The sequence below is a fragment of the Bos indicus x Bos taurus genome, chromosome 26, assembly GCF_003369695.1.
Source record: "Bos indicus x Bos taurus breed Angus x Brahman F1 hybrid chromosome 26, Bos_hybrid_MaternalHap_v2.0, whole genome shotgun sequence".
In the NCBI taxonomy this organism is placed as follows: domain Eukaryota; kingdom Metazoa; phylum Chordata; class Mammalia; order Artiodactyla; family Bovidae; genus Bos; species Bos indicus x Bos taurus.
The window spans coordinates 35459554-35485997 of NC_040101.1; the positions used below are offsets into that span (position 1 = coordinate 35459554).

The following is a 26444-nucleotide window of genomic DNA, read 5'->3' on the forward strand; positions in this document are numbered from 1 at the left end:
GGAACAGAACATAAAATGCCAATGCCTCACCCACACCACTTTCCCTATTTCTCAGAATCTTTTCTAGATAAAAAATTGCTGTGTTTTTAATATTCTATTATTAAAACTATGAAAAGGGTATACTGGAATCAAATATTTTTTAAATAGTGGGGGCTCGGCAAAGTAAGGAATTTTATTGTAGCACTACTTCAATATACCTTTAATCTTCTTTTTTTAAATTGGAGTATAGACTCAGAGGTTAAAGCATCTGCCTCCAATGCGGGAGACCCGGGTTCAATCCCTGGGTCGGGAAGATCCCCTGGAGAAGGAAATGGTAACCCACTCCAGTATTCTTGCCTGGAGAATCCCATGGATGGAGAAGCCTGGTGGGCTACAGTCCCCGGGGTCGCAAAGAGTCAGACATGACTGAGCGATTTCAATTATCAATTATTAAAGTTACTTTACAATGTTGTGTTAGTTTTTGCTGTACAGCAAGGTCAATCAGCTGTATGTATACATATATCCCCCCTTTTTTGGATTTCCTTCCCATTTAGGGCACCACATAGCACTAAGTAGAGTTCCCAGAGTTAGACAGTCAGTTCTCATTAGTTACCTATATACATAATAGTGTATATATGTCAGTCCTAATCTCTTAATCCATCCCATCCTGTAAGATAGTTACAGAAAAACCAGAATGAACTCTTTGGCCAACACAATACCATATGATCCAGCAATTCTATTCCTGGGTATGTATCTGAAGAAAACAAAAATACTAATTTGAAAAGATGCATGCATCCCAATGTTCATAGGAACATTATTTATGATAGCCAAGTATGGAAGTAACTGAAGTGTTCAACTGATGAATGGATAAGGAAGGGTACAAAATGGAGTATCAGTTATCATTAAAAAAAAAAGAAATTCTGCCATTTGAAGCATGGATGAACCTAGAGGGTATAATGATTAGTGAAAAAGGACAGAAAGACAAATACTGTATGCTAAAACTTACATGTGGAATCCAAAAAATCAAACAAGAAAACAGACTCACAGATATAGAGAACCAGTGGTTAGTGGGGACAAGGGAAGGGGCAGTAAAGTCACTATTTTTCAGTAACTTTAAGTGGAGTAAAATATATAAAAATTGTGAATTACTATGCTATATACCTGAAACATAATATTAGAAATCAACTATACTTCAATAAAACTTTTTATGAAAAAAGAGAATAATCAATAACATCATGTCAAAGCGCCATGACAGACTTCAGACTTTAAGATACTTTAAAAGTACATATAGCTTCAAATTCCCCACTGCCTATTTAAATCCTACACTGATTTCTTTTATAAAGAAAGTTAACAACAACAACAAAACTCACAACACACAATAGACAACTGAAGCAAAAAAGTACTACAAAATATTATTTACTTTTGTGGATGATCAACTTTTCCAGTTTTCTTTTAGCAGCTGCTCTTTCCACAATTTTCTGATCAATAGTATTTGCTGTAACAAGACGATATACAACAACTGGCCTTGTCTGACCAATTCTATGACATCTATCCTGGGCCTGAAGATCAGACTGGGGGTTCTTAAAAGTTAAAAAGAAAAACATTTAACAGTTTAAGGTTAAAATTAGTTAAACTCATACTATGTGGGTAGAGTCAATAGGATGATCCAACCAGAATCTTTTAAACAGTGCCTTAACTCAACTTAGGCTTCTAAGCGTTACTTCAGTAATAAAATACGTTTAAGTCTTTACACACAGAACACTTCACAAAGCAATGATTCTCATCTTATAGTGGATATGTTTTCAAAACAGGTAAATGAAATTGCAAAATATACAATGAAAGATTAGAATGGAAATACAATCTACTGCTACATTTCCAACTTACCCAATCACTATCATAAATGATAACAGTATCTGCTGCAGTCAAATTAATGCCCAGGCCACCAGCTCGGGTACTCACTAAAAAGATAAACACATCTGGATCTGTGTTGAAGCTGTGTATCTAAAAGCAAAAGGGATGTAAACATAAGGAATTAAGAAAGAAACTGTTCCTTCCTGGAATGTGGATAAAACTATTAAGTAGCTACCTTATCACCATCTGTTTATCAGCAAAGGAGGGGGAAGGCAGTGGTGTGCCATGGGATATAATAAGCCAGCATTCTTCAAGCTGGGTATAGTTCTCAAGCATCTACAGGACTTCTGATGTGGGATAAATAAATACTGACAGCCCCTGAAGCGACTTAGCAGTAGCAGCAGAAGCCATAAAGTTGAAAAGACCAATTTGGTGGAAAAGAGATAAAACTATCAGATTCATCTCCCATGAAACGAAATAATCATGCCTATCGCCCAGGTTGTGGCAATAAGCCAGAGGTCCTAAGATGTAAGTCTTTTTATTTTTATTTTTTGGTTGTGCCACAGGGCATGTGGGATCCCAGTTGCTCAGCCAAAGACCCAACCTTGTGCCCTCTGCAGTAGAAGCACAGTCTTAACCACTGCACCACCAGGAAGTCCCTAGGTCTATTGACCAGTACTTCAGAAATCAAGAAAGAAGTTACAAAGAATTAAGTATGTATGACATAAGCAGTCTTACATTTTTTTCTCTCTCTGAATATGACATGGATCCATCAAGCCTACTAAAGTTGAAATTTCTAAAGTGACAGTAATCCATCAAAATGTCCAACATTCTTGTCATTTGTGAAAAAAGCAGCACCTGAAATTTAAATATACCTTAGTATCTATACTTACTAACAAAAAATAATTATATAGCCAAAAACCCAATCAAAAGTACCACACCTTGTGACCTCTGGTTTTTAGTTCTGGCAGCATTCGATCCAAAATTAAGAATTTCCCAGAATTTGTTACCAGCTCTTCATCAACCTTGAGCAAAGAAAGGAAAAAAAAAACAGAAAAAATAGTCACAACAAGTAATAATCTGTTTTTGTCAAAATAAAAACCATGTTTACAGGTTTAAGTTTTCAAAGACAAATAAGTCCCACCTTTTAAACCAACTTTGTTATTTGATTTTTATCAGGAGATAGTTCTCAAGGAAAGATATACTCTAGAATTTAAAATCAACAATCTCACAAAATACAAACTATAGTTTAAAATCTATCCTCCCCACCCCTCACCCCAAAAGTCTGTATAATAAAACATTAAATTCAACTTAATGTTGAGGTTTATTCTTTATAACTGAGTACACTTTCAACCAAATGTGTATGAAAGTCACTGCCAAAATTCTTAGTAGAAATGAAAGAAAGTGTAAGAGCTTGTAAGTAACCTAAGTACCAAAGATGAAATTAATCTTCTGATGAAACGCCAATACCCTCCAGAGATTATCTTCTTCCTTGTTCAATGAAAAGCTTTAAAGCAGTCGTTCTTAATTGGGGCAAATTTGCCCTCCACCCCAGGGTATACTGGGCAGTGCCTGAAATATACTTGAGGTTGACACAGCCGGGAGAGGGGAATTACTGTGGCATCTGGTGGCTAAAGGCTATGGATGCTGGACAACAAGACAGTATCTCCCTAACAAAGAATTATCTGGCCCCAAATATCAATATGCCAAGGATGAGGAACTTACTCTAAAATAGGGTTATTTAGAGTCACTGAGAACAGATGTCACTTAATATATGTTGTCTTCCCATCAACCACCCAAGAGACCAATTTCATTCATTTGATCTGGGAGTCTGCAACTCAACATCAACCTTTTGTTCTGTTTTGTGGCTACTTGTTGAAATTTAAGCAATGAGCCGTCAGACTGACTGACAAGCTGAATGCTAACTAAAGGAATACTGAAAAGGTGACAATAACCTCTAAAACAGACAGTAAGTAAAACATGGAGTAGAAGCCAACTGGTTACTAAAAAGACTTATATTTCTAATGTCACTCTAAATTTAGGGGGATTCTTAGCTATTTATATAAAACATATAAATAAAATATTAGCTTACATATAGAAAACAACCTTTATCTGGAGGTAGAAGACTATCATCTCTACTTACTAAAAGGATTACAATCTTCATGACAAACAGCAAAGTATTTACTGCAAATAATAACAAAATGACACTTTTACACGACGTAAAAAGTCAGAAATCAAAATAGTATATTATTAAATAGTATTTACCTTAAACTCTTGTGTAACTGGATCTATAGGGTACTCAATCAAATATGGATGGTTACAGCATTTTCGAAGTAGCATCATTATATTCTGCAACTTCAGATTAACTTCAGATTCTATAGGGACACTTGTTTCCACAATAGTTCTGCCCAAAATGTATAATCCATGAATACAAGAAATTAAAAACAAAATACAGTTTAAAGAATACTTTTAAAAAATCTATTTTTAAACTCACACCTTTCTCGGTCTACCTCTGGCTGTATTTGGCTGATCAGTTTTTCTAATTCATTAGGGAAATCATCTATTTTGCTGTAATCTACTGACTTTCTAGTTCGGCGTTTTGGTCGTCCAGTGGGACTCAGCTCAACTGTTTCTTTCTGTAATAGAATAAATTAAAGAAATAAGTTTAAAAAGCATACCCTTAAATTCTATATGTACATATATACAAAGTAGGGCATAATATTTTTATGCATGAAGTGCTTTAAGATATTAAAAAAAAACTTCCGTCTTTCATCACTGAGTTTCATAATTTTCAAAGGTGCAAAACCAAAGATCCATAAACTATAGCCAAATGTAAATGTCTTCCTGTGAGATTTCATTATTTTAACACTGATGCCCATATCTACTTTCAGAGTTAATGCATTCATATCACAATGGAAAAAAATGATAGATAAAACTTCTGAATTTATATAAAGGAATGTAATAGGTTTGGGCTGAAATAAAACCCTGTGTATCATTACAGAGGGTACTTCTTTGGATTGGTATAATACAGCAATGAAATTCCTCCCAATAGACAACTAGTTTAATTTTCTAACAGCTAAAAAGCCAGAAATTCCTTCAATTAAAATAAAAATGGTCTAATGACTGTACAAAACAAAGATGCATAACCCTAAGTGCTTTAAAAAGAAAGACATAGGTCCATGGCAAACAGCCAAAAATCTGGACATCTTAAAAATTTAAGGGTCTCCTGATCTCCAGTTGTAAGATAATCACATTCCAATTCAATTTCTTATAATATGATGGCTGACTAAAAGAGATGTTTCTTTCAGATAGAGGATTTTATTAAAGTTTTTGGCTACCACCAATCTCCTGTAAAGGGATTATATATTTGAGGTGACTGGTCTAGTTGGCAAGCCTTAGTATACTGTGTGCTTGTTCAAATTTATTTTCAAGTTCATCCCCACACAGTATTTCAGATGACTATAGAGCAGTTATTGCAGAAACCATCACCTGAACTTTAGACAGTTTTTGCTATTGGCCTGATGCCTTAAACTCCAATTAGAAATTCACCCTCAACAAGTCATGAAAACAGGTAATGAGCCTTATTGTAAAAAGTCATGAAAACAGGCGATGAGCCTTATATTAAGACTGAAATGAACCATGAAAATTTTCTATGCCAACTGTCATTTACAGGTTATTTCAAGTCCACACTCTACCTCACTGGATCCAAACATGTTTGCAATTGTACGGTTCACAATGGCTGTGTAAAAGATCTCTTGTTTCTTTGAAAGTGGTGCATAAACAACTACTTCTCGTTTAGGAGGAACTTCAAGGGCAACATCAGATTTTAGTCTTCTCAGTAAGAAAGGTGTTAAAATCTAAAATTTAAACATGAATAAATTTATGTAAATATTAAACATTTCTGTATTTTCAAGGAATACTCTCCCAAATACCATTTTATCCCTTCTTCCTTTCTTCCTATATGAAACTATCACATCTCAAAAAGTGATATATAATATCTCCGAGAAATTTTCTGGACCAGACCACCACATGATAAACTCACAGTGTTTATCTGTTATAGTTCACAACTTATTATTTTACAAAAATTTTAGTATAACTTGAATATTTTAAAAAGCAAAAATAAGATGGTATCTATACTTCTTAGGGATAAAGTTATAGGCCATATTTTTTTAAAGTGAGGTTTTGAATGAGTAAAAAACCAAAAACAACTGACCCAGAAAAGTAGACATGAAAAGTTTCCTTCTGTAAGTTTTAAAACTTCAGACTTAAAATTATTCTTTCATCAGCTGTGATGACAAGAGATTTCCACATTTTAAAAACAAAAGAGAAGCAATAATTACACCATTATTAAACTGTTTAGGTGTTTAAAAGAAAAACTTTATATATTCTTTACAGCCTTATCTTAAAATTTACATATAGAAAGTTCATTTTTAGGGCTCTGTACTTAAGTACTTCACAGGTATAGAGCCAAGCACAGCGAGGCTTTAATTTAGCCAGAGACAGAACATTACCAGTAGGTTAAGAAAAAAGTATCTGTAGGCAGCAGTTCAGAAACAAATACACCTACATGCAATTATCAGAAAAAAAATTCATGATTTGGGATATTATTTTTAGTTTTGATTTCTGTACTGTCTTACTTCAAAGTCATAAAACTTTTTCAGAAAGATTTTGAATAAAATTGTCAAAGCACAATTGAGAAGAAATGCAGGCCCACATAAGAAACTACGAGACTTTTGAAAGACTGTGTTTGTTTAAAGACAGATAGGATAGATAGAATCTGTATGAAATGGCAGAATGGATCACACAGTTTGTAAGTAAATTATGTAACTATTATTGGTAAACACTGCATAAAAATCACTTATTTTTATTTTGGGCTGACAAACATGTATATAACCATCAGGGATAAAATGAGTATACGTGGAAACAACAACAGTTTGAAAATGCCCTTTAGTGCTGCTGTCACACCATGAGACCTCAGGGACAGGGGAAAGGACAGGAGGGGAAGTTAAAGTGGGGTGCAGGATGCCCATTTTTCAAAATCTACAACAGGTTGTATATGTAATTTCTAAGGTATCTCTTTTATTCTGTGAGTCTATAGTAAGCAGAATAAGAAAATCAAAAAACCTGATGCAGCATATGTAATACATTCTGTTCTCTCTCTTTAGCAATAATATCTTCAGCAGTTTCAGAAAGACTAGTGATATCAAACCAAGATTCAAAGCTGTAAAAGAAAAAATTATAAGTTAACCTATCAATATAAATCAATTATATTAATACATTTTTACATTTTAAACTTTATATTAATCTGTATATTATGAAGCAGCATTTTCCCAAAGGGAACATTTTTTCTGATTTATAAATATATTATCTTACAATAGTATTTACACCAAATAAATATTAAGGTACATTTTTCTCCCTCTTTCTTTAAAGGCAGACTTCATTTGGATATGTCTGGAGTCCTAGAAGCTTGCCTACCCCATGTTCTCCTACAAATGGACCTTGAGACAGGTCCACCTCTACTGGGAAACGTCCTCTTCCACCAAATATGCAGCTCCAGGAAGAACGCACATATCTCATGGGAGGAAAGGGACACTGGCCTCGATTGTCAAATCCACCCTAGCTATCAGGGGGATGACAGACGTCACAGCCATATCACCCTCACATCCTAAGATACACATTTTATGAAACATTTTAATAAAGTTATAGAAATAAAAACTGTCTCTGAAAATCAAGGGCATATGACTCTCTTTTGGTAAAAATGTGACCCACTACAATGTTTTAGGATTCAACATATATGAATGCCGATAATGATTTCTATTAATATCCTTAAGTTCTTCATAATGTAAAACAAAACAAAACCCTATTAACATGAACTATTAAATATAAGTATGTTTGCACTAATATTGTCAGTAAATACAATTAGGGAAAATGCTAATAACAGTAGTTAGACCAGATATTCCCAAAATTTCATCACCTGAGGCACATTTTATGAATACAGATTCCCAGCTCCTACCTCAGTGTTCTAACTAAGCAGAAATACACAGGACCTGGAAATCTCTTTCAATAAATGTTCCCTAAGACACCTTGGCCTTGGGCTAACATCCTGTTACCCAAGGAGGAACACGTTCTCAAAAATATTAAGTTACTTTCCCATATAAAATTAACATTCTTACTTCATTGATGCCAAAGTATAAATCAGTTATTTTGCCTATTTTTAATGTCTGATAAGACTATTTACTTTTTGATCCTGAGCATACTGATTTTCTGAAAACTATGTTTATACTTTGTTCTTTTATGCTATATGCTTCAAATACAGCTTCTAGAATAAAAAACATGAGGGCGAAACTGAGAGACCTTGGTTATATTTTCGAGTCTGGCATTAACTAGTTATATTTTTAATAATTTGACACTTGGGTTTTCTTATCTGTGAGGGGATGTATTCAACCTCTCTATCCCTTGTTTGTAAGAACATAATGAGAAAAATCCATATGAAAGTGAAAGTTAAGACAATAAGGAACATTATAAAAATATTTTAAGGCAGAGAATTCCCAGGAAGTCCAGTGGTTAAGATATTGGGAGCGTTCACTGCCACGGATGCAGGTTCAATCCCTGGTTGGGGTGTTAGAATCCCACAAATCATGAGCCATAGTCAAAAAAATAAAAAAAAATAAAAACTAAGCAGTATAAAAGTTTTCCTTTAATCAATACAATAAAAACTTTAAAATTAACTGTTTCATTTATCTCTTCTCATAATTTGTGTCAAAAGTAGGACTTACTAGGGGAGGGGGATTTGGAGGAAGATGGTTAAAAAGTACAAACTTCCAGTTATAAAATAAACACTAGGGATATGATATACAACATGACAACCATAGCTAATAAGGTTTTATGACACACATAAAGTCGTTAAGAGAATAGATCTTACGAGTTCTCATCACAAGGAGGAAAACTTTTTCTTTTTATTCTATCTATTTGAGATGATGGATTTTAATTAAACCTATTGTGGTAATCACTTCACAATATATGTAAATCAAACCATCATACTGTACATCTTAAATTTATACAGTAATGTATATCAATTATTTTTCAATAAAACTAGAAAAAAATAGAGAATATATATACTACAAAGAACTAGCCAAAAGCTATTATTAAAGTCCAGCTACCTAGAAGAAAGAAATTAATCTATGAACACAGATTTTGAGACTTTTAGAAAAACACAGGCAATAATTAAATAACTGGCTTACCTACCTTTTCAAGTCATCAAATACATCTGGCAGCAAAAAGTTTAGCAATGACCAAAGCTCTGACAAATTGTTCTGCAAAGGAGTACCAGTCAAAAGAAGTTTGTTATCCGCATTGAATCGTTTTAACTCCCTAATTAGGCGGCACTTCATGTTCTTAATTCTGTGTCCTTCATCTACTATTAAGTATTTCCAATAGCAATTCTAGAAAAGGAATTCAGGGGAAACATTTTATACGATGGTCTCACAATTTCTCCTAAAAGCAATTGTAAAAACAAAACCACTTTATTAGGAATGAATGTCCAATTTTATTGAATGGTATTTCTGTATCTATTGAGATAATCATGTTTTCCTCTGATCTACTAAGAGAGTAAGTTAGATTTTCTGAAACTATACTTGTATTCCTAAAACAGTCCTCACTTGGTCTTGAACTAATAAAGTCCACCTGCTGTTATGTATTTAAGAATTTTCCATTCACATTCTTTAGGCAAAGTAGTCTGTAGTTTTCCTTTCTAATGCTTTGTCAAGTTTTAATTAGTGTTATCCTGGAGTCCTAAAAAAGGAACTGAAAGACTTTGTTAGTTCTATATGCTCTGAAACATTAAATGGCAGTAGAATTTTCATCATAGCGAAAAAAAAAAATTAAAAAAAAAAAAGGAAAAGAGATAAAAATTATTTAAATGGTGTTGTGGCTACCAAGATTTAAGTGCCAAAGGCTTTAATTTTCCTGTTACAGACTACAATCTTCATCTCAATCTTTTGGTTAATATAAACCTCTAGGTTCTAAAGGAATATACCCAATGTAATCTATTCCATTAGAAAAAAAAAAATTGAACCAATGCTACTGGAAGGTGATAATAAATTTTCAGAAATGTGATTTATGGATTACAAAGACTCCAATAAGACCATTCGTACCTGTAATGTAGTTCGGTCTCTCATGGCTATCTCAAATGAAGTGATCACCACAGGATGAATCTGTAGTGTCCCTTTCCGTTCGTGAATATGCTTTACCAATATCCGACGCTCTTGCTGGGTCCCGTGATATAACATAGTAGGAATCTAAAATATTTTATTAGATTGATTGGTAACAAACTTTAGAACAAAATATAAATAACAACAATTTGGAAAATATGAAGTTAAACATTTCTGAGAGAAAAAACATAATTTAACTTTAGTTCTATCTTTCTATAATAAAATAGTCAACCAATTTTAATTGCTGGGCTACAGTGGGAGGATAAAAAGGGCCACAAAAACAAATCAAGTGTAAAGTGAAAGAAATGGCAAAGTTATTTCTGGAATGTGTACTTCTCCTAAGGCAAAGATGTGGCTAAAACACATATGGAAGGAAAACATTATATTAAGGATGAATAGAATTAAAAAATAAATTCTACCAAGGTCTGTCTCAGGTGGGTCAAAGTATTCAATGCACTACAAATCACCCAGGGATATGTCAGGCAAGATTTCTGAGATTACTAATACGTATTCTATATAAACTTACAGAAGGTATTGCTGATATTGAAAGATAGGTTAAATAAGATGTAGACACAGAAATCAACATAATTATAATGAGATCTATAACTTAATTCAGGCAACAAAATAATAAAATATTTGTAATGATAATATATTTAACAAAAGGAAGCATGTCTTACTTCTGGTGTAAATCTTTTGAATTCAGCCATCCAGTTAGGAAGTGTAGACAAAGGGCCACAGACGAGAAAAGGTCCAGGTACACCTCTCTGAATCATCAATGCAATTGTAGCAATGCACTGAACTGTCTTCCCCAATCCCATTTCATCTGCTAAAATACCGTTAATTCCATTTTCCCAAAGCATCTGGACAAAAATAACATACACTCTATTTGAATGCTGATATAAACATCTATTGAATCAGCAGTTTATTTCTTCCTTTAATCCAAAGAGGATAATTATGATGAGACTGACATATTCACACTTTAAGTTATAAAAACACTGTGTGAACTTGGTTTCCAAAGCCATAAAAATGTTGGTAGCCTTGAATAAGATAAATTTTCACTTTCAAAAACTTACTCTGGGTAAATAAATTAGAAAATAAGTATTTACACAGCAATACATGTCTTATATATAATAGTGAAACACAGGAGGAACAGCTCAAGTTGTGTTATATCATATTAATAGGTTATTAAATAGTGAAACAATATCTTGAATCAAAATTGAGGCTGTATTACCCTAAGCCATTCCATGCCTTCCACTTGGTACCACCGCATCACTCCTCCCGTGAAGTGTTTTGGTTGCTGAAAGGGTACTGGCTGTCCGTTACATTTCCGAACAGGGTCAAAAAAGAATTTCGTATTTTGCCTAACCGTTTGAGATAATCTATCTTTAATTTTACTATTTGAATCTTTATTTTTCTGAAGATCTTCTACACACATATTAGAAGAGGAGCTCTCATCCTGTAAAGAAAAAAGTTCAGATAAAAGTTTAATACATAATTATGCTGCTACCTTCCATTAATCAGAAAATGTAACTACTAATCAAAATTGCAGTAACATAATGAACTGTGCTGTTGGAGAAGACTCTTGAGAGTCCCCTGGACTGCAAGGAGATCCAACCAGTCCATCCTAAAGGAGATCAGTCCTGGGTGTTCCCTGGAAGGACTGATGCTGAAGCTGAAACTCCAATACTTCGGCCACCTCATGAAAAGAGTTGACTCATTGGAAAAGACTGATGCTGGGAAGGATTGGGGGCAGGAGAAGGGGACGACACAGGATGAGATGGCTGGATGGCATCACTGACTCGATGGACATGAGTGTGGGTGAACTCCGGGAGTTGGTGATGGACAGGGAGGCCTGGCGTGCTGTGATTCATGGGGTCGCAAAGAGTCGGACGTGACTGAGCAACTGAACTGAACTGAATCACTGTGAAGATCATTTCACATGTTGAATAAAAATCTATAGTTAGTTCCGTTCAAGAATATAAAATTTTTTTACTTTCTGTAAGTAATTACCTTCACTGCAGGGAAAGGGACAAGGTAAATATAGTTTAAAACTGTATCAAACTTAAAGAGTGTCAATTTATCTGTGACACAGCACCAATTTATGACCAAAGGTAGACTTCATTGGTTAGCTATGACCAAATTCCATTTTAAGAATATGAAAACAAGGATTAAGTCAATTCAAATGAAGTCCTATAAATGATGCCAACAACTGAATATTCAACTGGAAATATAGGGAGCTTGAGTTTCACCACTCCATACATAAAATCTATGATGAAATGATATACCTAAACATCAAACCAAGAACCATAAAGCTTTCAGAAGAAAACAGAGAATAACCTTGTGAAAATTTATCACAAGGTTTGTGTTTGGTTCTTGGTTTGATGTTTAGGTATATCATTTCATCACAGATTTTATGTATGGAGTGGTGAAACTTGTGATAAATTTTCACAAGGTTATCACAAACCTTGATAACCTTGTGATAGACAAATACTTCTTATACAAGACAAAAAGAGTACTAACCATCAAAAGGAAAAAAGTAATGATTTGGACTATTACAAAATTTAAAATTTTCTGCTTATTAAAAGATATCACTAAAAAAAGATATCATTAAGAAATTGAGTAAGCAAGCCAGGAACAGAAAGAAAATACAGTATATGTATCTGACAACAATCAGAACTCATGTATCAACAAAAATACAAATAACCCAATAACTGGGCAAAAGATATAAACAGAAACTTTACAAAAGAAAACACATTAACAGCCATTACAAACACAAAAATTAACTCTACATTAGTAATTAAGAAAATACAATATAAAACTACATGAAATTCATTTCACGGCTAAGGTTAAAAAGACTAATGACATGAAATGCTGGCAATGATATGAATTCAAACTCCTATACAGTACTAATGGAGAGTCAGGAAGCAACAGTTAGAACTGGACATGGAACAACAGACTGCTTCCAAATAGGAAAAGGAGTATGTCAAGGCTGTATATTGTCGCCCTGATTATTTAACTTATATGCAAAGTACATCATGAGAAACACTGGGCTGGAGGAAGCACAAGCTGGAATCAAGACTGCTGGGAGAAATATCAATAACCTCAGATATGTAGATGACACTACCCTTATGGCAGAAAGTGAAGAACTAAAGAGCCTTTTGATGAAAATGAAAGAGGAGAGTGAAAAAGTTGGCTTAAAGCTCAACATTCAGAAAACTAAGATCATGATATCTGGTTCCATCACTTCATGGCAAATAGATGGGGAAACAGTGGCTGACTTTTTTGGGGGGCTCCAAAATCACTGTAGATGGCGACTGCAGCCATGAAATTAAGACGCTTACTCCTTGGAAGGAAACTTATGACCAACCTAGACAGCATATTAAAAAGCAGAGACATTACTTTGCCAGCAAAGGTTCGTCTAGTCAAAGCTATGGTTTTTCCAGTAGTCATGTATGGATGTGAGAGTTGGACTGTGAAGAAAGCTGAGCGCCAAAGAATTGATGCTTTTGAACTGTGGTGTTGGAGAAGACTCTTGAGAGTCCCTTGGACTACAAGGAGATCCAACCAGTCCATTCTAAAGGAGATCAGTCCTGAATATTTATTCGAAGGACTGATGTTGAAGCTGAAACTCCAATACTTTGGCCACCTGATGTGAAGAGCTGACTCATTTGAAAAGACCCTGATGCTGGGAAAGATTGAGGGCAGGAGGAGAACGGGATGACAGAGGACAAGATGGTTGGATGGCATCACCAACTCAATGGACATGGGTTTGGGTGAACTCCAGGAGTTGGTGATGGGACAGGGAGGCCCGGTATGCTGCAATTTATGTGGTCGCAAAGAGTCGGACAGGACTGAGCAACTGAACTGAACTGAGTGAGAATAAAACGGTGGGTTCACTTTCAGAAAAGAGCTCTACCTTCTTATAAAGTTGAACTTCATTTACCATAATGATCCAACAATTCCATTCCTACTGCTACTGCTGCTGCTAAGTTGCTTCAGTTGTGTCCGACTCTGTGCAACCCCATAGACAGCAGCCCACCAGGCTCCCGAATCCCATCAAAAAAATATGAAAACATGTCCACACAAAGATCTTTACAGAAGTTATCACAGCCGCCTCATCCAGAATAGTTACAAAATGGAAACAATCTAAAAGCTCATGAAGAGAATAGATAAAGACATTATAATACTTGACAGACTACTACTCAGCAATAAAAAACCTACTAGTAACAAAACAACATCAATGATTATCAGCCACAGTGAATGAAAAGCAACAGAAAATAGGGGTGGGCAAATGACTGGCAAGGATACCAGAGATCCTTCTACCATAATGAAAAGGTGCTAAAATTTTGATTTGGATGATAGTTACACAGATATACACTTAACAAAACTTATCAGAATGAACACAAGATCAGTATGTTATTTATTATACATTACAAAGTGTGGGCAATTCCAGAGTAAATTGTGATAGAAGATTAGATTGTACTTTATCTTTTAAAATACATCTAAGACTTATAAAAAAAATGCTTAATTTTATTTACATTTAACATAATTGGTTGCAACTGCATCATAAACCAAACCTCATACTGAAGAAAGAAAAAAAAACTGTAAGTATAGAGCCTTGGATAGTAAATTCCAAGGTCATAAGGCATCTCTCTACATAAAATGAGGGTTTGGGGGTGGGGATAGAAATAAGCCTTCTCAAACAAAACCAAAGAAAATCTTGGAAGGCCAGAAACAAGACTGAAGTATCCCCAGGGACTTCCACAAGCTGTGGAATATATAAATGTGGAATGTATTTATGCATACAGTTACAGTTACCTGCATCTTTGCCACACTCTCAAAGACTCAAAAATTAATATTTACACATTAAAGAACATATAATAGACTAAAGTGGATAGATAAGAAAGAAGCATGCTATAGGATAACTAGTGAGAAAAAAATGTACACTGGTGATTAAGAGAAAAAAAAACACTAATGATCAGGGACACAAATATGACTCCTAAATTTCTCTTTTATAAATATATCTCTCTTATAAATCTCTTACCTCATTCTCCTTTTTATTTTTCTTGGCCACAGACAAAATTTCCTAAAACAATGAGAAAACAAACAAAATAACAATGATTATATCCACTGGATCATAGAAAAAGCAAGAGAGTTCCAGAAAAACATCTATTTCTGCTTTATTGACTATGCCAAAGCCTTTGACTGTGTGGATCACAATAAACTGTGGAAAATTCTGAAAGAGTTGGGAATACCAGACCACCTGATCTGCCTCTTGAGAAATGTGTATCCAGGTCAGGAAGCAACAGTTAGAACTGGACATGGAACAACAAACTGGTTCCAAATAGGAAAAGGAGTTTGTCAAGGCTGTATATTGTCATCCTGTTTATTTAACTTATATGCAGAGTACATCATGAGAAACGCTGGACTGGAAGAAACACAAGCTGGAATCAAGATTGCCGGGAGAAATATCAATAACCTCAGATATGCAGGTGACACCACCCTTAGGGCAGAAAGTGAAGAGGAACTCAAAAGCCTCTTGATGAAAATGAAAGTGGAGAGTGAAAAAGTTGGCTTAAAGTGCAACATTCAGAAAATGAAGATCATGGCATCTGGTCCCACCACTTCATGGGAAATAGATGGGGAAACAGTGGAAACAGTGTCAGACTTTATTTTTCTGGGCTCCAAAATCACTGCAGATGGTGACTGCAGCCATGAAATTAAAAGACACTTACTCCTTGGAAGGAAAGTTATGACCAACCTAGATAGCATATTCAAAAGCAGAGACATTACTTTGCCAACAAAGTTTCGTCTAGTCAAGGCTATGGTTTTTCCTGTGGTCATGTATGGATGTGAGAGTGAAGAAGGCTGAGCGCCGAAGAATTGATGCTTTTGAACTGTGGTGTTGGAGAAGACTCTTGAGAGTCCCTTGGACTGCAAGGAGATCCAACCAGTCCATTCTGAAGGAGATCAGCCCTGGGATTTCTTTGGAAGGAATGATGCTAAAGCTGAAACTCCAGTACTTTGGCCTCCTCATGCGAAGAGTTGACTCATTGGAAAAGACTCTGATGCTGGGAGGGATTGGGGGCAGGAGGAGAAGGTGACAACAGAGGATGAGATGGCTGGATGGCATCACTGACTCGATGGACATGAGTCTGAGTGAACTCCAGGAATTGGTGAGGGACAGCCTGGCACGCTGCGATTCATGGGGTCGCAAAGAGTTGGACACGACTCAGCAACTGATCTGATCTGATCTGATGGTCCATTCATTTATTTCTTCAACATTTACTCTTGTTCTGATTTTATGCCAGGAAATGGGGATAAGGCTCATACAGAGGAATCAAACATGAGACAAAAGTAGGCCCATGGCATAAAATCCTGAATTCGTGAGCAGCACTTAAAAACTGGAATATTTACTCCCAAATTTTCAACTTTGTTTTTTTTCTTAGTTGAAGTTTTTCTTAAGTCCAAATCCACACAGTCCTCTAGTAAAAAGGCAAACTATAACCCATGGACCAACTCTAGCCAGCAACCTGTTTTTATAAATGTCTAAAGTTTAATTAGAAAAAAAGTCAGGCTCATTGGTTTACAATTTGTCTGTGACTATTTTCTGGATACAACGGCAAAGTTCAGGGTGAGTTACCCACAAAACTATTCAAAGTCATAAAATGTTTATTATCTAGCCTTTGACAGAAAAAGTTTTCAAAACTCTGCTCTAGAGTCAAGCTATGGTTACCACCATTATTCAAGGAGTCACTTCCAAATGTATTAAAATCCTAACTCCAGGCCACTTTAGACCTCTCTCTGGATTAGAGACCTGAATATGCAATCCTGATCAAGAGGCAAAGACAAATACATTAAAAATAAAGAATAAAAGTGTTCTGATTTTGAAGTACCTACTAGATGCTAAGGGTATAGAGACAATGAACCTAGTGACTTAGGAAAACAATATATCAAATTTTCTGAAAAAGTTGTTATCAGGGCATAATAATTAAAGACAGAATTAAATTCTAGGATAGCATGTGCAGAGGCTAAAGTGGATAAAACAGAATGATACATTCAAGAAATTTTAAGCATATCTCAAATTTGAGATACACAAGAGAATAAAAGGACAGGTGTGGCTGATAGCACATATATACATACATGTGTATGTTTCATGTGTATGTAAAGTATCATATAAATATAGATATTCATATTTTAAGGCTAAAGAGATTTTATATAGAGAACAGATAGAAGAGTTGTCTTTTAAAATGGCTAGCTGAGATGAACCTTTTTGGATAACAATTTGTGAATGAATCAAAACAATAGCAACTATGAAGTATTCTTGTTAGAAATTAAACTTCCTAAACTCCTGATGCCGCTTACCTCTACAGCTTCATCCTATACCACTCTTCTGTTCATAAACTAGAGCCAAATATAATTTCTTTTTAAATTTTTTGAACTTTCCAGGAACTCTCCTGCCTCTGGACATTTGTTAAAGATTATCATCTCTTCCTATAACACATCCCCAGTATCTTCCCTATATCTTATTATTCCTATTAACCTGCCCCCACCACCTTTACATGACTTAATTTTTATCCCTCAAGTCTCAACTTCCTAGATGAAACCTTTATGAAACTCAGGCTTGAGTTAAGCACCCCTCTATACGCTCAATAGCATTTTCCAATTATCCAATTATATTTAACTACTTCCTTCCAAATATTTCTCACTGGATAAATGCTAAGGCAAACAGAGTGATTACATTACTGAGTCTAAGTTCATACTGCTTGCTGCACAACAGGCGAATAATTGAGAGAAGAGCTGTTGGGGCAAGGAATAACAACTTTATTCATAAAACCAAGAAACCAGGATGATGGTGGGCTCCTGCCCCAAAAGAACCATCTTGCCTGAGTTAGAATTCAGGCTCCTTTTATACTAAAAGAGGAGGGAGTAAAGTCAAACATTTCCTGGTTCACATCAATGTTGTCATTTAGTAACTAAGTTGTGTCTGACTCTTTGGCAACCCCGTCGACTGTAGCCCTCCAGGCTCCTCTGTCCGTGGGATTTTTCCTGGCAAGAATACTGGAATGGGTTGCCATTTCCTTTTCCAGGGGGATCTTCCCGACCCAGAGGTCAAACCTGCATCGTCTGCACTGGCAGGCGGATTCCTCACCGCTGAGTCACAAGGGAAGCCCACTTCACATCAAGGGATGTGTTAATCTCATTAATAGTGTTTTCACTATTATTAAGTGTTTTTCACTGCAGTCTTAGTATGTTCCACAACAAATCAAGTGGGTCCTGAGTATTATTTTTAAATGGGGAAAGAAGGGAAAACAAAGAGTATACCTGAGAGTAAAGACAAGTATTATGGGGCTTCCCTGTGGCTCAGTGGTGAAGAATCTGCCTACCAATGCAGGAGACACAGGTTCAGTCCCTGGTCCAGGAAGACGCCACATGCGGCTGAGCAATTGCCACAACTACTGAGCCTGTGCTCTAGAGCCTGGGAACTGCAACTACTGAAGCCCACACACCTTAGAGCCGGTGTCCCACAAGACAAGCCACTGCGTGAGAAGCCCACACACAGAAACTAGAGAAAGGCCTGCACAACAGTAAACACCCAACACAGCCAAAATAAATAAATAAACTTTTTTAAAAAGGTAAGTATTATGTTAAACTTTATACTTTATGAAGATGTGAAGTTATACTTTCAGATAAAAGAAAAGTAGAGCAGATCATAAAGTTAGAATTTTTGTTAATATTAAGAATGTGATATATTATGCTTAAGGGATATTTAGGGTTTGTTGTAATTAAAGATATTCTTTAATTTTTATTTAATGAGGTACTAAGTGAGAAGGTGAAAACAAAAATGGCTTTAAAAATTAGTTTATGGTTTTAGCTCCCTAACAATCTTTCTTAAGATACAGTTTTGAGGTTGTAAGAAGTTATAATTTCTCACTAGGCCAAGCTCATGCTCCTTTAACAGACAGGAAGATGGTACTATCTTCTTTCCTAAAACACTTAACTGGCTGAAAAGACAGGTAAATATCAGTTATCAGTATACCTTCAAGTAATAGTTATCAATATCACATAGGTTATACACAACATAAAACCTTATTTGTCCTTCCCCCTTTATTTTTACCTCTTTTGACATGACCTCTGAAATATTGTATGATTCATCTTCTCTTCCTCTCTTCTTTTTTATGACTAAAAAAACAACACCATTTTAGTTTTTATAGTAATTTAAGCAGAAAATATAAACACATATTCTTAAAAACTATAACAAAGAAATTTACCTGCATTCTCCTCACTTGCATCAATGGAATTTTTATCCTACAAAACAAGGATTTAGACTATTATTTTCCCAAAACTTCTATGGTATTACAAGTTTTAAGGCACCGATTAAGTAAACTTTCCTTGCAGTTGAACCAAATCCAGAACTCTTCACTGTCATGCTTACTAAAAGGTAACCTTTTTCTTTATTTCTCTACTACAACTTGTTTGTAACTCTCTACTTTTTCCCAAAGCTCTACTTCCCTCCATTTTCTTCCATGTAAGACAAATTTCAAAATTAAACAGAGGCATTTTTATTTTGTAATTACCATGTACATCTCTTCTTTGTGTTTATGCTAAAGATACTCAATGGGTATGGTATGGAAGAAGTACTCATTTCAGTATAATTTGTAAGTTAAATACAACTGAAAAAAGATTATCAAAGAGAAAAACCAATGGAAAAGAGATAAAAGAAATGAAGAGACATTCAAAAAGTGTCTCAAAATGAGAGCTGGAAAAGAATAGGTAGACAACATGCATGAAAAATAAAAATAACAAAGAAGGTAAATATAAAAATGAAGTAAAAGATTTAAAGGATTAAAAAGGAAAATACCAAGAGAATAATGAAATGGAATAGACAGAATATGATGGCTGACACCTTTAGAATAAAAGGAAAAAACCCCAAAACCTGGTATAAAAAGTTAGCTTGGTGAAAGTAAAGACTGTTTTAAAGCAACAGGTTGAAGAATACAGTGTAAATGGTTGGTTAAGCCAGTAAAATTATAAGTATATTCTTCAAAAACCCAAAATAAGTCCCTGGAATTAGCAACTGAGTCAAGTATCAGTTTTCCACAATTGCTTTTGTTGTACAGTTACCTGCTATGTACTTTAACATCACCACTAACTACACTAACAATCAAGTAACTGGATTTAGATACCCTCCTTATTTTTCCTATTAGCATTTTGATATTAGCATTTGATATTTCCTATTAGCATTTTCCTAACAAAGGCAGTTTGGGGTAGAAATTAAGTGTGGAGTCTGAAATTAATCCTAGGATCAAATCCTAGGTTACTATTTATTAGCTATGTGATCTTCAAACTTAGTCAATTCTCATTCACAATAGCTGAGTTCTATAAAGTCACCATGAATACTGAATTAGTGAATACCGAATCAGTGCATCTAGAAGAAACACAGGTTTAGGTTCCTGCAAGCACATCTTCATTAACTGATCAATACATAACCCTGTTCATGTATATAAACATACAGTACTATTTAAAGACAGCTCATTTAAAACATATGCTGATTAACACTGAACTCAAAGCCAAGAGCAATTTAACTCACACATGAAGGAAGCTTATCTAACAGATATATTTTCTCCATAAGGCACATCACAGTCCTCTTACATAAGAAACACTAGGCAGCACTTCAGCACAATGTAACTGACAGTCTTTTAAATCACCAAAACCACAAAAATACAAAAATCATGACATTACAGACACAAGAAGGACACTTGTTTACACTGTGACAGCTTAAATAAGGCAGATAGCTTTGACCTCAGCTGGGAATGTTACTTATAGAGAGACTCAAATTTTTTGCCATTCCGCACATGCACATGTCTGTGAATGGCCACAAAAACATGGGTACTGATGTTGGGGTAACAAATTATAGCAAGTACGCTAACTGGAAAATATGGAATCTATGAATAATGAGGCATCAGCTTCTTTATACATAAAATGTGGGTAATAGGATCTCTACCCAAAAGAGCTACTTTGAGAATTAAGACATGTAAAGTTTAGAACAACACCTGGCACATAGTAAGTACTCAACAGTGGTTACCCATATTATTTCTCTTTTCACTAGCACAAGTGTTGTTTGTACAATTCCTATCAATATGGCATAAAAAACCTCAGGTTAAAAAAAATTAAAACATATTCCTCCAAAAGATCACATCTAAAATTCAGGCTATCCCTAAATGGATGCTCTATCTGAAATGCTATCTACTCCAGTTTTGGTTCCACTGCTACAGCTATGTACAAGATACAAATTTAAATTACTGGTATGGTTCCAAGTTGACATAATGAGGTTAGAGGCATGAAGAAGAGCAATCATTACAGGCTCCAAAAGAGCTAGCCACTTATAAAATGCCTTGAGGTATAAAATATTTGTAGATTTTTCCTGAGATTATAAAGTGACATTTTGCTACTATGAAATACAGTCCACAGGATAAGAAATTAAAGGTCACAGTTTATCTCTCCTTCCATATCTAAGATACTGAGAAACAGATTTTACATGTTTCTATGCAACCAACAAAGAAGGGCTATCAGATAAAGAAGGTTAAAGTTAAAAAGTTGATCAAGAGTCAAAATACAAGAGGATGTCTTCAATATCTAAGGTAACGTATATAAAATATTCTAGCTTACTATTTATTACCTTCGTAACTTTCAAGGATTCCTTTTTTCTCTCCAGTTTCTCTTTCTTCTTCTGCTCCTACAAGATAATTTTTTCTTAGTGTCAAAAGTGGAAAATGCAAAGTATGAAACACATATCTCAAATAACTTAAGCTCACAATGAAGAAACTGTATACAAAAATTAAAAAAACAAAAACTTGAGCTTTAAGCTTTTTACGAATAGGAAACAGATTTCCTGCCTTAAGCAACTAAAATCCAGATAAAACATACCAATGGTTTTCAGCAACTTTTCATCATGCAGCAAAGGACAGTGAACACTGACAAAAGGGAAACAAACTAGGTGAATCTTCAGACTACTAAGCTTACTGCCTGGAGGCAATGTCCAAGTGCAAACAATGGAGGGGGAACCCAAGTAGAGCTCAGAAGTCTGCGTTGAGAAGACAGAGTGCAAAACTCAGAGGAGCTGGCAAACCAGGGTCAAAGTACCAGAGGGGAGAAAGCAACATACAAAAGAAGCTCTGAAGATCTGCAGTGGCACGCTCAGGCTGAGTACTGATCAGTGTGTGAGTAGAGAAATTGAGGGCCAGAAAAAGAGCAACTAGAAAGCAGGCAGAAGGATCTCTGTGCTCACAAGGGATCAGGAACAGTTCATATTCATATCAGCCAAACGTGAAAGGCCTCTTAACACAGAGAGCATCAAGAAAAACTTTCAGAAGACGGACCAAGTTATTCTTATACTAGAAGCTGTTCCAAAGCCCCCTAACAAAGTTTTAAAAGCAGGACATAAAATGATTCAAATTATTTCCAAGAGGTGGTTAAGGGTATTTGCCTTAGGAGTCATTAAGCTTGGTATTTGTTTTTCTGTTTCCTTTTATCATAGTTTTGAAAAGGGCTCCAACAAAGAAAAAAGAAAATTTAGCAAATGTAGGAAAATCTTCATTGATAATCATCAACTGTGAATGATGGGGACAAAAGGATTTATTGTAGTGTTAACATTAGCCCAAGTTTTTAAATCTTTATATATTATAGTAGACTTAGAAATAAATTATACAGTGTCTTAGATGATAAATGCAATGGGAAGAACAAAACAAGGTAAATGAGATGAGGGAAGAGGTGTCAGGTAACTTTATTTAAGGTTGTCAGGGCAGGTCTCATTGGAAAATATTTAAGCCAAAGCTTGAAGATGATAATGAAGTAAGCCAGGCAGGAATCTACTGAGAGGAGGGTTCCAAGCAGGAAACACACCTGGAACAAGGTCTGCAAGGTAATGGGGTTGAGAGAGGCAACCAGACTGCTTATGGTCTTCTGGCCATCATAAAGACTTAGGCTTTCTTAGAAACAGTGAAAGCTAGAAAGCAGTGAAATATAATTAAAATACTGCATGGGGGGGTGGGGGAAGCACTAAAGAAAAACTCATTCTTCATCCTGTAGAGAATCTTTTAAAACTGAAGGTAAATGAAGACTTTTTCAAACATAAAAGCTAAAAGAACCTGTCACCAACAGAAAATGCAGACAAACCTATAATTACAGAAAACAAATCAGAAGACAGGAAATGAGGAAAGACAGGAAGTGAGGGATGGCAGAGAATTAAAAAGGGGGCAGAATTCAGCCATAAAAAAAGAATCTAATCCTGCTATTTTTTCCCCATGGAAAAGAAATGCAAAAAACCAAAATGGCTGTCTGGGGAGGCCTTACAAATAGCTGTGAAAAGAAGAGAAGCAAAAAGCAAAGGAGAAAAGGAAAGATATAAGCATCTGAATGCAGAGTTCCAAAGAATAGCAAGAAGAGATAAGAAAGCCTTCCTCAGCGATCAATGCAAAGAAATAGAGGAAAACAACAGAATGGGAAAGACTAGAGATCTCTTCAAGAAAATTAAGAGATACTAAGGGAACATTTCATGCAAAGATGGGCTCAATAAAGGACAGAAACGATATGGACCTAACAGAAGCAGAAGATATTAAGAAGAGGTGGCAAGAATACACAGAAGAACTGTACAAAAAAGATCTTCATGACCCAGATAATCACGATGGCATGAGCACTCACCTAGAGCCAGACATCCTGGAATGTGAAGTCAAGCGGGCCTTAGAAAGCATCATTACAAACAAAGCTAGTGGAGGTGATGGCATTCCAGTTGAGCTATTTCAAATCCTGAAAGATGATGCTGTGAAAGTGCTGCACTCAATCTGCCAGCAAATTTGGAAAACTCAGCAGTGGCCACAGGACTGGAAAAGGTCAGTTTTCATTCCAATCCCAAAGAAAAGCAATGCCAAAGAATGCTCAGACTACCGCACAATTGTACTCATCTCACACGCGAATGAAGTAATGCTCAAAATTCTCCAAGCCAGGCTTCAGCAATACAAACCGAGACTTCCAGATGTTCAAGCTGGTTTTAGGAAAGGCAGAGGAACCAGAGATCAAATTGCCAACATCCACTGGATCATCAAAAAAGCAAGAGAGTTCCAGAAAAACATCTACTTCTGCTACATTAGCTACACCAAAGCCTTTGACTGTGTGGATCACAACAAAATGTGGAAAATTCTGAAAGAGATGGGAATACCAGACCACCTGACCTGCCTCTTGAGAAACCTATATGCAGGTCAGGAAGCAAGTTAGAACTGGACTTGGAACAACAGACTAGTTCCAAATAGGAAAAGGAGTACGTCAAGGCTGTATATTGTCACCCTGCTTATTTAACTTCTATGCAGAGTACATCATGAGAAACGCTGGACTGGAGGAAGCACAAGCTGGAATCAAGATTGCCGGGAGAAATATCAATAACCTCAGATATGCAGATGACACCACCCTTATGGCAGAAAGTGAAGAGGAACTAAAACGCCTCTTGATGAAAGTGAAAGAGTGAAAAAGTTGGCTTAAAGCTCAACATTCAGAAAATGAAGATCATGGCATCCAGTCCCACCACTTCATGGGAAATAGATGGGGAAACGGTGGAAACAGTGTCAGACTTTATTTTTTGGGGGGGGCTCCAAAATCACTGCAGATGGTGACTGCAGCCATGAAATTAAAAGACGCTTACTCCTTGGAAGAAAAGTTATGACCAACCTAGATAGCATATTCAAAAGCAGAGACATTACTTTGCCAACAAAGGTCCATCTAGTCAAGGCTATGGTTTTTCCTGTGGTCATGTATTGATGCGAGAGTTGGACTGTGAAGAAACCTGAGTGCCGAAGAATTGATGCTTTTGAACTGTGGTGTTGGAGAAGACTCTTGAGAGTCCCCTGGACTGCAAGGAGATCCAACCAGTCCATTCTAAAGGAGATCTGTCCTGGGTGTTCTTTGGAAGGACTGATGCGAAAGCTGAAACTCCAGTACTTTGGCCACCTCATGCGAAGAGTTGACTCATTAGAAAAGATTCTGATACTGGGAGGGATTGGGGGCAGGAGGAAAAGGGGATGACAGAGGATGAGATGGCTGGATGGCATCACTGACTCGATGGACTTGAGTTTGAGTGAACTCCAGGAGATGGTGATGGACAGGGAGGCCTGGCATAATGTGATTCACAGAGGCGCAAAGAGTCGGACACGACTGAGCGACTCAACTGAACTGAACTGAATCTTGCTATTTGTGACAATATGGATGGATCTGAGGGCCTTATACTATGTAAAATTAAAGAGAAAGATAAATATTATATAATCTCACATGTGGAATCTTTAAAAAAGAAACAAAAAGCTCAGATACAGTGAACAGATTAGTGTTGGAGGGTCGGGTGGGTCAAAAGGTAGAAATTTCCAGTTATAAAATACACACGTCATGGGGATGTACTACACAGCATGATGACCACAGTGAATAATGTGTGTGCCGCATGCTCGGTTGTGTCCTACTCTCTGCTACTCCATGGAATACAGCCCACCAGACAGACTCCTCTGTTCATGGAATTTTCCAGGCAAGAATACTGGAGTGGGTTGGCATTTCCTACCAGGGGATCTTCCCAACCCAGACGTAAACCTGCATCTCCTGCGTCTCTGCATTGGCAGGCAGATTCTTTACCAGTGTGCCACCATACTTACTGCATATTTGCAAGTTGCTAAGAGAGTCAATCTTAAAAGTGTGCATCGTAAGGAAAAAAAAAATTTTGAACCCTAGTGACACCTATGTCACCCTATGGTGACATTAACTAGACTTACTGTGGGGATCATTTTGAAATATACAGCAATACTGAATCATTACACTGTACACCTGAAATTAAAATAATGCTCTATGTAAATTATATCTCATTAAAAAGGAGACAGAAAGAATTTTGGGGAATTAATGGTTACGTTCATTATCACGGTTGTGGTGGCTTCGTGGGTATACATTTTAAATACGTACAGTTTTGTGTGTATCAATTACATTTCAATAACACATTAAAAAAAAAAGGACTGAGCAAAATAAAATACAAAATTTTTAGCATCCAAAAAAAATCAGTGGAGAGAATAAAAATCAGTCAAAAGGCAAATTTAAAAAATGTTAGTTTATTCATACAATGGAATGCTTCTTAGGAATAAAAATGATCTATTAAATAAATACATATAAGCGAATCTTAAAAGTATGCTGAGCTAAAGAAGCGAGACACCAAAAGAATGTTTTTCCTATGATTCCATTTGTATAATATTCTAGAAAAATCAATACCAATTTATAACTACAGCAAACAGAAATCAGTGGTTGTCTAGGGCCAGAAGGAGAGATCACTGACAGAAGAGAACTTTTGTGGGTAATGGAAATGTTCTTTATCTTGACTGTACTGAGGAT

At 35.7% G+C, this 26444-nt stretch overlaps 1 protein-coding gene across 1 annotated transcript in view; it reads right to left on the bottom strand.

The window, feature by feature from the left end:
- HELLS (helicase, lymphoid specific) overlaps window positions 1-26444 on the bottom strand; it is a 41760-nt gene that overhangs the window by 9774 nt on the left and 5542 nt on the right. The window contains exons 4-19 of the mRNA XM_027528885.1: window positions 21721-21777; window positions 19313-19349; window positions 19159-19223; window positions 15085-15126; window positions 11272-11496; window positions 10718-10900; window positions 9984-10127; window positions 9076-9272; window positions 6955-7051; window positions 5526-5687; window positions 4327-4466; window positions 4096-4234; window positions 2772-2855; window positions 2569-2688; window positions 1864-1980; window positions 1400-1559 (exon numbers count right to left, since the gene is read on the bottom strand). Coding sequence (XP_027384686.1) covers window positions 1400-1559; window positions 1864-1980; window positions 2569-2688; window positions 2772-2855; window positions 4096-4234; window positions 4327-4466; window positions 5526-5687; window positions 6955-7051; window positions 9076-9272; window positions 9984-10127; window positions 10718-10900; window positions 11272-11496; window positions 15085-15126; window positions 19159-19223; window positions 19313-19349; window positions 21721-21777 — 1969 coding nt within the window. The remainder of the gene's footprint in view (window positions 1-1399; window positions 1560-1863; window positions 1981-2568; window positions 2689-2771; window positions 2856-4095; window positions 4235-4326; window positions 4467-5525; window positions 5688-6954; window positions 7052-9075; window positions 9273-9983; window positions 10128-10717; window positions 10901-11271; window positions 11497-15084; window positions 15127-19158; window positions 19224-19312; window positions 19350-21720; window positions 21778-26444) is intronic.